The following is a 13,078-nucleotide window of genomic DNA, read 5'->3' as shown; positions in this document are numbered from 1 at the left end:
GCAGATTAAGAGACCAAAACTGCACACAATACTCAAGGTGTGGCCTCGCCAAGGCCCTGTACAACTGTAGTAATATAGTACAGGACCTCCCTGCTCCTATACTCAAATCCTCTCACTATGAAGGCCAACATGCCATTTGCCCTCTTCACTGCCTGCTGTACTTGCATGCCAACTTTCAATGACTGATGTTACCCAGGTCTTGTTGCACCTCCCCTTTTCCTAATCAGTCACCATTCAGACAATATTCTGCCTTCCTGTTTTTGCCACTAAAGTGGATAACCTCACAATTATTCACATTATACTGCATCTGTCATGCATTTTCCCACACACCTAACCTGTCCAAATTACCCTGCAGCCTCTTAGCATCCTCCTCACAACTCACATTGCCACCCAGCTTAGTGTCATCTGCAAACTTGGAGATATTACATTCAATTCCTTTGTCTAAATCATTAATGCATATTATAAATAGCTGGGGTCCCAGCACAGAACCTTGTGGTACCCCACTAGTCACTGCCTGCTATTCTGAAAAGGACCCGTTTATTCCTGCTCTTTTGCTTCTTGTCTGCCAACCAGTTCTCTCTCCAAGTCAATACATTATCCCCAATACCATGTGTTTAATTTTGCATGCAAATCTCTTGTGTGGGACCTTGTCAAAAGCCTTTTGAAAGTCCAAATATACCACATCCACTGCTTCTCCCTTGTCCACTCTATTAGTTACATCCTCAAAAAATTCTAGAAGATTTGTCAAGCATGATTTCCCTTTCATAAATCCATGCTGACTTGGACTGATTCTGTCACTGCTTTCTAAATGCGCTGCTATTACATCTTTAATAATTGATTCCAACATTTTCCCCACTACCGATGTCTGGCTAACCAGTCTATGATTCCCTGCTTTCTCTTTCCCTCCTTTTTTAAATAGTGGGGTTGCATTAGCTACCTTCCAATCCATAGGAACTGATCCAGAGTCTATAGAATGTTGGAAAATGACCACTAATGCATCCACTATTTCAAGGGCTACTTCCTTAAGTACTCTGGGATGCAGATTATCAGGCCCTGGGGATTTATCGGCCTTCAATCCCATCAATTTCACTAACACAATTTTCTGACTAATAAAGATTTCCTTCAGTTCCTCCTTCTCGCTAGTTCCTTGGTCCCCTAGTATTTCCGGAAGGTTATTTATGTCTTCCTTAGTGAAGACTGAACCAAAGTATTTGTTCAATTGGTCTGCCATTTCTTTCTTATAAATTCACCTGATTCTGACTGAAAGGGACCTACATTTGTCTTCACTAATCTTTTTCTCTTCACATATCTATAGAAGCTTTTGCAGTCAATTTTTATGTTCACTGCAAGCTTACTCTCATACTCTATTTTTCCCTTCCTAATTAAACCCTTTGCTGAATTCTAAATTTTTCCCAGTCCTCGGGTTTGCTGCTTTTTCTGGCCAATTTATATGCCTCTTCCTTGGACTTAACACTATCCCCAATTTCCCTTGTTAGCCACCTTTCCCATTTTATTTTTACGCCAGACAGGGATGTATAATTGTTGAAGTTCATCCATGTGATCTTTAAATGTCTGCCATTGCCTATCCACCGTCAACCCTTTAAGTATCATTCACCAGTTATCCTAACCAATTCATGTCTCATACCATTATGCCTCTATCAACATCATAAAAAAAATTATCTGGTCATGATCACATTGCTGTTTGCGGGAGCTTGCTGTGCAGAAATTGGCTGCTGTGTTTCCCACATTACAATAGTGACTATACCCCAAAAGTACTTAATTGGCTGTAAAGTGCTTGAGACATCCAGTGGTAGTGAAAGGCGCTGTATAAATGCAAGTTTTTCTTTTTCATTTAGGTTATACTGCCTCTCCATGTTCCTTCCAAACACTTTACTGCATTAAATTGCTTCTGCCATGTGTCAGTCTGTTAACTTTGTGATGCCAACCTTTTTGGCACCTCTTTCTATTTTTAACCTATACAATATTTTTATTTATCCTATTCAATATCTCTACTCCCTACTCTACTGCAATATTAACTTCTTCCTCTTTTATCAAGACCGATGCACAGTATTCACAGTAACTCAGTCATGCCCTCTGCCTCCACAAGATTTCCTTTTTTGCCATTAATCGACCCCACTATTCCTTTTAACTATCCTTTTACTTTTTTGTTTAAGATTTTGGGGTTTGCTTTTATGTTACCTGCTAATCTGTTCTCATATTTTCTCTTTGCCCTTGTATCCTTTTTCAAATTCCTCCTGCATGCTCACTGCTTCGGAATTTTCTGGTCGGGAGAGAACATAACATAAGAATTAGGAACAGGAGTAGGCCATCTAGCCCCTCGAGCCTGCTCCGCCATTCAACAAGATCATGGCTGATCTGGCCGTGGACTCAGCTCCACTTACCCGCCCGCTCCCTGTAACCCTTAATTCCCTTATTGGTTAAAATGTTGATGATTTGCGTTCCTCCAACTGACCCATGTCCCCTTTCACAATTTTGATGCTGTTGGTCTTGTATCTGTCTGGAACAAAGTGGATCACTCTGGACTTATTAATCTTTGCTTGTCAAGAAATTTCAGTACTTGGTTAGCAAACTGTCCAAATGTTGATTGTGGTTTCATGACTTGAAGCAATGCCATAGTATCCCACACCCATGTTGAACCACTTGGGATCCCATCAATGTAGGGGGTGGGTTGAGTAACCCCTTGAGGGTGTAAGAGATTGGCTTTGTTTGTCTTGATGAGGGATCCATCATGATTAGCTGGAGGCAAGGGCAATGGTCCGAACGTATGAACCAGCATCTCGTCAATGTCCACTTTTCTCACTATTCCAACAACTATTAGTCTGGCAAAATAAGTTCCGATCTGCTTTCAGAGCAATATCTCTCTACCTCTTACTTTCATTATGGTAGATTTTCCTGGGTCCTTGAAAGTCTTCAGTTTCATCATCTTGACAGGATCTTAGTTTTAAAAACATAAGCAGGAGTAGGCCATTTCCCCCCTCGAGCCTGCTCCGCCATCCAATAAGATCATGACTGATCTGATCTTGGTCTCAACTCCACTTCCCTGTCTGCTCACCATAACCCTTGACTCCTTTTTCATGTCACTTCTGACAAAAAGTCATCAATGCTCACCCACCCTTTTCCTTGGCCTCTAAGGTCTTTGACTACAGGTGCTGATGCAACTTGGCCTGATGTAATGTGATACAACTAATCTGTCTCCAAGGCAGGGTCAAAAGGATTAACCATATTCTGAATGGTGTCCATGACATTCCTCACATCCTTTCCATCACGTTCCCTTCATATCTTGTCCAAGTCGGTGCGAGATCTTGTTGACGTTCTATGACCAGCCATCTCGTGACATTCTCTGCTTATAGCAGCCTTCTCATACTGTGACAAGGTCCATCTTTGTACAGCTCCCTTGTTGAGAGTAAATCCTGTCACATCTCCCTTTGTCTTGGAGTCGCGGTTTGCTGTCTGTTCTATAACTTGATCACATGCAGTCTGAGAGAAGCCATATTCCTGTTGTCTCTGGGCAACAAACTGTCCTGCTGCAAGCTGCACATCTCGAGCTCATAAGCTGAAAGATACCTGGAATAGCTGACCCGGTCATACGAGCAGAGCCATGGCATCACGGAGCAGGCACTTGACAGATGAAGATCCCAGCTGGCAACTCTGGTTGCTCTGATAAACAGCAGCAATTTTTCAAACATACTGATGTAACTGCTCCAGAAATGAAATGTTAGGTTGTTTTTGTTAATAAAGTTCTTGTAGCTACTGATGTGTCTGGAATCCGAGTTGAGGGTATCATGAAAATCATCGGGGAAGGCAGTCTGAACATCAACTGCAAGATTGTAAGCAAGGTCTTGCTCCACTTGTAGTGTCCCCGTGTAAACCTGCCATCTCAATCTCTGTAGAGCTTCACACACTGGGCCCAAGTTTCGCGCGGTCCCGACCTGGACGCCCGTTTTTCACGCCACAAAGTGCGCCTAAAAAAAACTTATCTATTCTCCGGCTCCCTGCAGGTCCTCTGGAGCTGGGCGTGGCGCAGCACAAGCAGTGGGGGGCGGAGCCAGGTCCCTGTGCTGAAAACAGTGCCAGGACCGCTGCATGGGCACGCATGTGCAGTAGCTCCAGGCGCCCAAAACTGTGTGGGAGGGGCCCGAAGCACGCAGCCCCGAGCCCTGGCAAATGGCCTCACTGGGGCTGCGTCGATAAGGCTCCTCCCACGTCCAGCTCCTGCATCCTCCGGACCGGGACCCGACCCGACTTGACTCGTCGTTCTCCCCCCCCCCCCGACCCCACCCCCCCCGACCCGACCTCCGACCGACCTCCACTCTTTCTCCCCCTCCGACCGACTTCCGTGACAACCGACGCTCCCCCACCCCCCATCCCAACCGACCCGACCCACGCTCCCGACCCCTCTCTCCAAAATCATTGCTGTTGCAAACCAGTGTTGTGTGTACGTTGCGCTTGATATTGGATGGGGTATACTGATCACCTCATTGAATCTGAAGCTCGGCCAGTGCTGTGTAATGTTCTCGTACTTGAGAATATGAAAAAATAATTTATTCAGTTGGGAGTTCGAAAAAGAAATTAAGTTTCCTTTGGCTCCCGCAACTACGTGCATGCAGCACGGCATTGTTTCGGTGCATGCAGTCACTGGCTATAATCGATCTAGTGCAGAGATAGTGATTGGCTGATTTTGCAATACTGGCAAATACAGCATTTGTGATTGGTTATTTGAGTGACTCGCAATTACATCACTGGATTTTGACAATTTCTGCATTTTCTAATGAAAATTTTGGCAGAATGCTCACTTTGCAATGGGAACGTTGATTTTTGTGATAAGTGGTCCCTAAACTAATGGGTGTGAGTATGAAGTACTTCCACAGAGGGGATTACGGAAAAGCATGTTTTTGAGACTCTGCCCACTGTCTACTGCAACAACGTCTTCCCAATACTTAGTTGCAAAATAATTCCAACTCCGTGTTCTTGTGATATTTGTGAGTCAATACTGCCTGGTTATCGATCTGCCAAGTTGTGGAAACAATCTTTCATGGTTTACCCTCTTAAATTGATTTTATAATTCTGAGATTCTCCATGAGATTTCCCCATCAATCTTGTATAGTGCATAAGAAATGGGAGCAAGAGAAGGCCATTGGCTTGCTCTGCCATTTAATAAGATCATGGCTGATCTGATCTTTGACAGCTCCACTTCCCTGCCTGCTCCCCATAACCCTTTATTCCTTTATCACTCAAAAATCTGTATCTCCACCTTAAATATATTCAATGACCCAGCCTCCACAGCTCTCTGGCAGAGAATTCTATAGATTTACAACTCAGAAGAAATTCATCCTCATCAGTTTTAAATGGGCAGCTCCTTATTCTGAGACTGTCCCCTAGTTTTAGTTTCCCCTATGAGTGGAAATATCCTCTCTGCATCCACTTTGTCGAGCCCCCTTTTGTTTCAATAAGATCACCTCATTCTTCTGAACTCCAATGTGTACAGGCCCCATCTATCTTCATAAGTCAACCCCCTCATATATCCAGAATCAACCTAGTGAACCTTCTCTGAACAGCCTTCAATGCAAGTATATCCTTCCTTTTTAAATACGGAGACCAAAACTGAACGCACTCTAGGTGTGGCTTCACCAATACTGTGCAAATGTAGCAGGACTTCTCTTTTATACTCCATCCCACTTGCAATAAAGGCCAACATTTCATTTGCTGCCTTGATTCCTTACTGTACCTGCATACTAACTGTGTTTCATGCACAAGGACTCCCAGGTCCCTCTGTACTGCAGCACATTGCAATTTTTCTACATTTAAATTATAATTTGCTTTTCTATATTTTCTACCAAAGTGGATAACCTCTCATATTTTCTCATTATACTCCATCTGCCAAATTTTTGCCCACTCACTTAATCTGCCTATATCCCTTTGCAGATTTTTTATGTCCTCCTCACAATTTGCTTTCCCACCCATCTTTGTATCATCAGCTAATGTGGCTGCATTACACTCTGTCCCTTCATCCAAGTCATTAACATAGATTATAAATAGTTGAGGACCCAGCACCGATCCCTGCAGCACCCCACTAGTTACTGTGTGCCAACCAGAAAATGACCCATTTATCCCATCTCTTATGTTAATTAGCTAATCCAGCAAATTTGTCAAACATGATTTCCCTTTCATAAAACTATGCTGACTGCTTGATTGAATCATGCTTTTCCAAATGTCCCACTACTGCCTCAAGAATGGACTCCAGCATTTTCCCAACGACAGATGTTAGGCTTATCGGTCGATAGTTTCCTGCTTTTTGTCCGCCTCCTTTTTAAATAGTGGCATTACATTTGAGTTTTTCCCAATCCTCTGGGACCTCTCCAGAATCCAGGGAATTTTGGTAGGTTACAACCAATGCATCCACTATCTCTGCAGCCACTTTTAAGACCCAAGGATGCAAGCCATCAGGTCCAGGGGACTTGTCTGCCTTTAGTTCCATTATTTTACTGAGTTCTACTACTTTAGTGATAGTGATTGTATAAAGTTCCTCCTCCCCTATAACGCCTTAAATATCCACTATTAGAATGTTTTTTGTGTCTTCTACCGTGAAGACCGATACAAAATAGTTGTTCAAAGTCTCTCCCATTTCCCTGTTCCCCATTATTAATTCCCCAGTCTCATCCTCTAAGGGACCAACATTTACTTCAGCTACTCTCTTCCTTTTATGTACCTTGTAGAAACTATTACTATCTCTCTTTATATTTCTTGCTCGTTTACTTTCATAATGTATCTTCTCTCTCTCTCTCTCTCTCTCTCTCTCTCTCTCTCTCTCTCAGTTCTTGCTGGCTTTTAAAAGTTTCCCAATCCTCTGGCCTCCCACTAGTCTTGGCTACTTTGTATTCCCTTGTTTTTAATTTGATACCATCCCTTATTTACTTAGTTAGCCACTGATGGTTATCCATTCTCATTAGGATATATTTTTTGCTGAGTTATGAAATATCTCAAATGTCTGCCATTGCTCATCAACTGTCCCATACTTTAATCTATTTTCCCAGTCCACTTTAGCCAACTCTGCCTTCATATCTTTGTAGTCTCCTTAATTTAAGCTTAGGACACTGGTTTGAGATCCAATGTTCTCACCCGTCAACTGAATTTTGAAAATTCAACCATGTTATGGTCACTCATTTCTAGAGGATCCTTTACTTGGAAATCTTTTATTAATCCTGTCTCATTCATCCACATTACTAGATCTAATATAGCCTGTTCCCTGGTTGGTTCTGCAATGTACTTTTCAAGGAAACTATCCTGGATACAGTATGAACTCTTCCTCAAGGCTACCCTGGCCAATTTGCTTTATCCAATCAATATAAAGATTAAAATTACCCATAATTATTGCCATTGCTTTTTTACAAGCCTCCATTATTTCTTGATTTATACTCCGTCCAACAGTGTAGCTACTGTTAAGGGGCCTATAGATTATGCAAAAGCGCCTTGATAGATAAAAATTCAAAGTATTAGCATTTCTCGAGTTTAAAAAATGCTATGTTTTTGTTAGTTAAAATGATAGCTATTCAGTGTTGAAAAATTGGAACTTTTTTGCCGCTGGAGCAAAGGTTGAAGGGGGGGTTCTAATGGTGGATCTCAATTATAAAACCGATTTAAGATGGTAAACAAAAATTGTTTTGCACAAGTTGGCACATCGCTACCCGGGCAGTACTGACTCATGATATCACCAGAAGAACACTTGAGTTCGATTTTTTTTTTTAGAACAAACAAAAACAGGAAATGCTGGAAACGCCCAGCAGGTCAGTCCGCATCTACAGAGAGAACAGATGAGTTAATGTTTGCAGGGCATGGAGAATCTTGGCTATGAGGACAGATTGTCATACGAATGAAAGAGGGGTCTGCACTAAATCTTAACTCATCAGATCTTTCCACAAATGTTGACTGACCTGAGTGTTTCCAGCATCTTAAGCTTTTTGGTTATTAGAAATGGACCGCTTTATTTACCACTAGTGGCTATTTATAAATCGGCTGTATGATTGATAATGAAGAAGAAAGCTGTAGACTGCAGGAAGATATCAATCAGGTGGGCAGAACAGTGGCAAATGGAAGTTAGTCCGGAGAAGTGAGAGGTAATGCATTTGGGGTGGGCTAACCAGGAAAGGGAATACACATTAAATGGTAGGACACTGAAGTGTAGAGGAGCAAAGGGATCTTGGAGTGCATGTCCACAGATTCCTGAAGGGAGCAGGCCAGGTAGATAAGGTGGTTTCGAAGGCATACGGAATGCTTGCCTTTATTTGCTGAGGCATAGAATACAAGAGTAGGGGGTGGGGTGATTATGCTTGAACTGTATAAAACACTAGGCCAGAGCTAGAGTACTGCCTGCAGTTCTGGTCACCGCATTACAGGAAGAACATGATTGGACTGGAGAGGGTACAGAGGAGATTTACGAGGATGTTGCCGGGAGTGGAGAATCTAAGCAATGAGGACAGATTGGATTGGCTGGGTTTGTTTTCCTTGGAACACAGGAGGCTGAGGGGAGACCTCATTGAGGTGTATAAAATTGAGGCGCCTAGATATAGAAGGGGCTTATTTCTCTTAGCAGAGGGCTCATCGACCAAGGGACATAAATTTAAAGTAATTGGTAGAGGTTTAGAGGGGATTTGAGGGGTAATTTTTTCACCCAGAGGGTTGTGGCGGTCTGGAACTCACTGCCTGAAAGGGTGGTAGAGGCAGAAACCCTGAGCACATTTAAAAAGTACTTGGATGTGCACTTGAAGTGCTGTAACCTGCAGGGCTATAGACAGAGAGCTGGAAAGTGGGATTAGGTTGGATAGTCTCTTGGCCGGCACGGACACGATGGGCCAAAATGGCCTCCTTCCGTGCTGTAAATTTCTGATATAACGTTTAAAATGGAATTGGGCAAGTACTTGGAAACATGAAAGACTACAGTAAAAGGTCATTGCCATTAGAGCAGCTGACATTAATTGAAAGTTTAGCACTGGTAGACCATGATGGGTTGAATGTTCTTCTCCTGTATTGTAATTACTATGATTATGGATTGTTAAAATCTGTTTTTTCTTTCAAGTGTTTTTTCTTATGGGGAGAAGGGGGTTGAGAGACGAGCGAACAAGGACAAGTTTCCCTGTCCTGTTAAATCAATTGCTGTTTAAAATCGCACGTGCTTGTCCAGGCATGATTACCAGGAAAATGGTAGCTAAGACTATTTTAAAGGATTAAACTTTTTTTTGATATATTTAGGTAACATGACAGCTCCTGACAAGTTCACACTGATGGAATAGGGGCTGCTGCCCACGTGGGAAGCCTCCCACTGATCTAGCCATGGAGTCAGAGACCACAGCAACCACCATTTTGGCTTCGGTCAAAGAACAGGTACATATAATTCTGCTTAACCATTTTAACATTCTATGTTCTGAACATGAAAGGGAATTCAATTTTGATTATCGTGCATTATTATATTCTGGAGAATTCAGTTTTGTAGACAGTGGAACTAAAAGTTACTAGTACTATACCACTTGTATGTAATTGCTTCTAATCATTCAAACTTTCAGTTCATTTGGCAATTACCAACATTTAAACCAAAGGATTTAAAAAAAAAAAATTATGGCTATTGGCCAGAGTGTGTAATGTTTCACCGTAGCCATTTTGTACTCTGCAGGAACTGAGGTGCAGCATATATACCTGTTGAGCTGGCTTTCTTTCATTGAGAAAGAAGCTTATAATAAGAACAGTGGGGTCAAGTTTCGGCCTGAGTTGCTCCTATTTTTTTTGGAGCAACTAGTTTAGAATGGAGTATCTTAGAAATTGCAATTCTCGGCATTTAGTTTGCTCCAGTTCTAGTCAGTTAGAACAGTTTCATTTTAGAACAGATTTATTTTTCGAACGGTAGCGTGTCCGGCCACTTTCGCCTGTTTTGTAAGTTTAGGCAGTGAAAACATACTCAACTAACTTAGAATGGAGTAAGTGTAGATTTTTGTACGCTCAAAAACCTTGCCTACACTTAGAAATCAGGCATAGGTTAGAAATCAGGCGTAGAGAACGGGGTGGGGGGCGGGGAGGAGAAGGAGAGAAAAAGGGAAGTAATTACATTTTACAAGCATTCAACAGTCTCACTTATGCAAATAAAGAGCCATCCTGAATAAAAAAAATTATAAATAAAGCAAATAAAAAATATTGAATTTTTTCTACCTGTGTGAAGCAGCAGCCTTCGAGCTGCGGAGCTTCAGGCCTTGCATGCAGAAGACAGGGACAGCGTCGGACCACTGACAGCGGCCCAACAATGGCAGCAAGTAGCCTTCGAGCTGCGGTGCTTCAGGCAGGCCTTTCATGCAGGAGACAGGGGCGGCGTCAGTGGCACGAAGGCAGCCGAAGAGGCAGCAAGCAGCATTCGCGCTGCGGAGGAGCTTGAGGCCATTTGGCCAGGAGAAAAAGAAGGGACAAGGTTGGGGCCACACACACAGGTAACGCAGCAGCCTCCACAGCTGTGAATTTATTTTTATAGACTGCAGGCTATTCGGACAGGAGACAGGGTAGGCATACAAAGCACTGGGAGGGAGAGCCAGCCAGTTTAAAAGTTAAATTTGTAATTCAAGTATGGGTGCTGCATTATCAACACCACGGATTATGCAGTGGTTCACCGCACCAGGAACGTCATAACCCATAGGTTGATGGCCAGGAGACCTTACCCACGTAGGTTCGCCAGAACCGGAAACTTGGGCCCATAGGAGCAGGAGTGGGCCATTTAGCCCCTCTAGTCTGTTCTGCCATTCAATGAGATCATGTCTTATCTGCGACCTAACTCCATATATCCGCCTTTGCCCCATATCCTTCCTAATGTGTGGTGCCCAGAACTGAACATAGTACTACTGATGTAGTCTAGCCAAGGTTTTGTATAGCTGCAGCATAACTTCTACCCTCTTGTTTTCTAGTTCTCTGGATATAAAGGCCAAATTCTATTAGCCTTTTTGATTCTTTTCTCAGCCTGCCCATGATATTTTCTTCACCCAGAGAGTGGTGAACCTGTGGAATTCTCTACCACAGAAAGTTGTTGAGGCCAATTCACTAAATATATTCAAAAAGGAGTTAGATGTAGTCCTTACTACTAGGGGGATCAAGGGGTATGGTGAGAAAGCAGGAATGGGATCCTGAAGTTACATGTTCAGCCATGAACTCATTGAATGGCGGTGCAGGCTCGAGGGGCCGAATGGCCTACTGCACCTATTTTCTATGTTTCTAATATCGAGCCGGGCACTCGTACCTGTACATGAGCGAGGCTGATTGCAGAAACACATCCTTTTGACACAGAGAAGTTGTCGTTGAGATCTATGATCTGCTGAGAGCAGATTTGCAGCCCAGAAGCAGAATGCCGACTGCCTTGTCTGTTGAAGTGAAGGTGACAGCTGCACTTGCCTTCTATGCCTCGGGATCGTTTCAGGTTACAACTGGAGTGTGCACCATCTCTCCGTGCAATACATGCCTGCGTTTACCAGGTCATGGCTGCACTGTATGCGCGGAAGAATGACTATCAAGTTCCCAATGACCGCACAACCATCCATGACAGGGCTGTGGGCTTCTTCAGGATTGCTGGCTTCCCAAAGGTACAGAGCTGCAATGATTGTACCCACAAAGCCTTGCGAGCACCTGTGGAGGATTCTGAGCAGTACAGGAATAGAAAAGGTTTCCACTCCAATGTGCAGCTCGTGTGTGACGACAAGCAATGCATCATGTCAGTCGATGCGAGATACCCTGGCAGCACCCACGATGCGTTCATCCTACGCGACAGCGTTTATATCTGACATGTTTGAGCAGCAGCCAGAAGGGCAGAGCTGGCTACTGGGAGACAAAGGGTACGGCCTGGCCACCTGGCTCATGATGCTCCTACGTGTGACATGGACGGAAGCTGACCGTCAATACAACATGGCGCACATTGCGACATGCAGCATCATCGAGAGGACCATTGGCATCTTGAAACAGCGTTTCCGATGCCTGGACCATTCCGGAGGCCACTTGCAATATTCTCCTCAGATTGTCAATCACTTCACTGTGTGCTGCATGCTGCATAACTTAGCCATCATGAGGCAACAGGAGCTGGTGGTGGAACCAGAAGATCCACATGAGGGGCCAGTGCCTGATAGTAATTTGGAAGAGCAGGATGAGGATGATGATGATGACGATCAGGAAAGCATGCAAGTGCCGGAGCACGAGGTTGACGGTGGGCCGTCCATCGTGCTCCTTTAACGATTGCTCGAGCCCTGCACCAGCAGCTCATCTGTGAACGCTTCAATTACTGATGTCTGAGGACTTGGAGACAACTGTTGCGCATGGACATGTTCATTTTTTGGAATTGTTCCTATGTTGTGTTGTGTTAATGGAACATGATTCAGTTTTAATGAAAAAATATTTTATTGAAAAGTTAACATCACAGTAACAAAATATTTGGATCAAACTTTACTTTTTAATATGACTCTTTGATCACTTAAGTTGTAAAGTTACAAAACAATTTCAATGTGAAAAATCTTACACTCAAGATCACTTAAACTTCAAGATCACTTTTTAGGTGCAAAATTAAACAGGATACAAAATGTGAGCATTTACACTAAGATCACTTAAAAACCCTAATCACTTAAGTTGTAAAGTTACAAAACTTACAAAACAATTTCAATTTGAAAAACATGACTACAGTTATATCAAGAACAAGAATAAAAGCAGCAAAGAAAGACTGCAATTGTCTCTCATCCACATCTCAGTGAATGTTCACTTCTTCATGGTGATGTCATTTGATTGGATGGGCTGTGTGCCCTTATTGCAGCAGCTACCTCACCCAGGCCCTCCCTGCCGACCTGTGCCGTTGATTGCACTCCCTCGGACATTCCCTCCCTCATTTCCCATGTCATACTGCTATTTCTCCCGTCGGTACCATCACCTCTTCACCCACTGCATTGATGCTACTGATGAGTGATTGGGTAAGCTCATTGGTCTCCACACCCAATGCCACAACCTGAGCCGCATCTGTTGCACGCTGCATATCAGGAGTGCATGTCTCCCAATCTCCTCC

The 13,078-nt window shown here is 43.3% G+C and overlaps 1 protein-coding gene across 1 annotated transcript in view; it reads left to right on the top strand.

Annotated features, from left to right (window-relative positions):
- pkp4 (plakophilin 4) overlaps nt 1–13,078 on the top strand; it is a 268,797-nt gene that overhangs the window by 86,693 nt on the left and 169,026 nt on the right. Inside the window, exon 2 of the mRNA XM_070873651.1 lies at nt 9,265–9,396. Within this exon, the coding sequence (XP_070729752.1) occupies nt 9,346–9,396 (51 nt within the window). The 5' untranslated portion in view covers nt 9,265–9,345. The remainder of the gene's footprint in view (nt 1–9,264; nt 9,397–13,078) is intronic.

Source organism: Pristiophorus japonicus, chromosome 3 (genome assembly GCF_044704955.1).
Source record: "Pristiophorus japonicus isolate sPriJap1 chromosome 3, sPriJap1.hap1, whole genome shotgun sequence".
Classification (NCBI taxonomy): Eukaryota; Metazoa; Chordata; class Chondrichthyes; family Pristiophoridae; genus Pristiophorus; species Pristiophorus japonicus.
The sequence above is the reverse complement of the archived record's forward strand: the minus strand, read 5'-3'. Positions and strand labels throughout refer to the sequence as shown.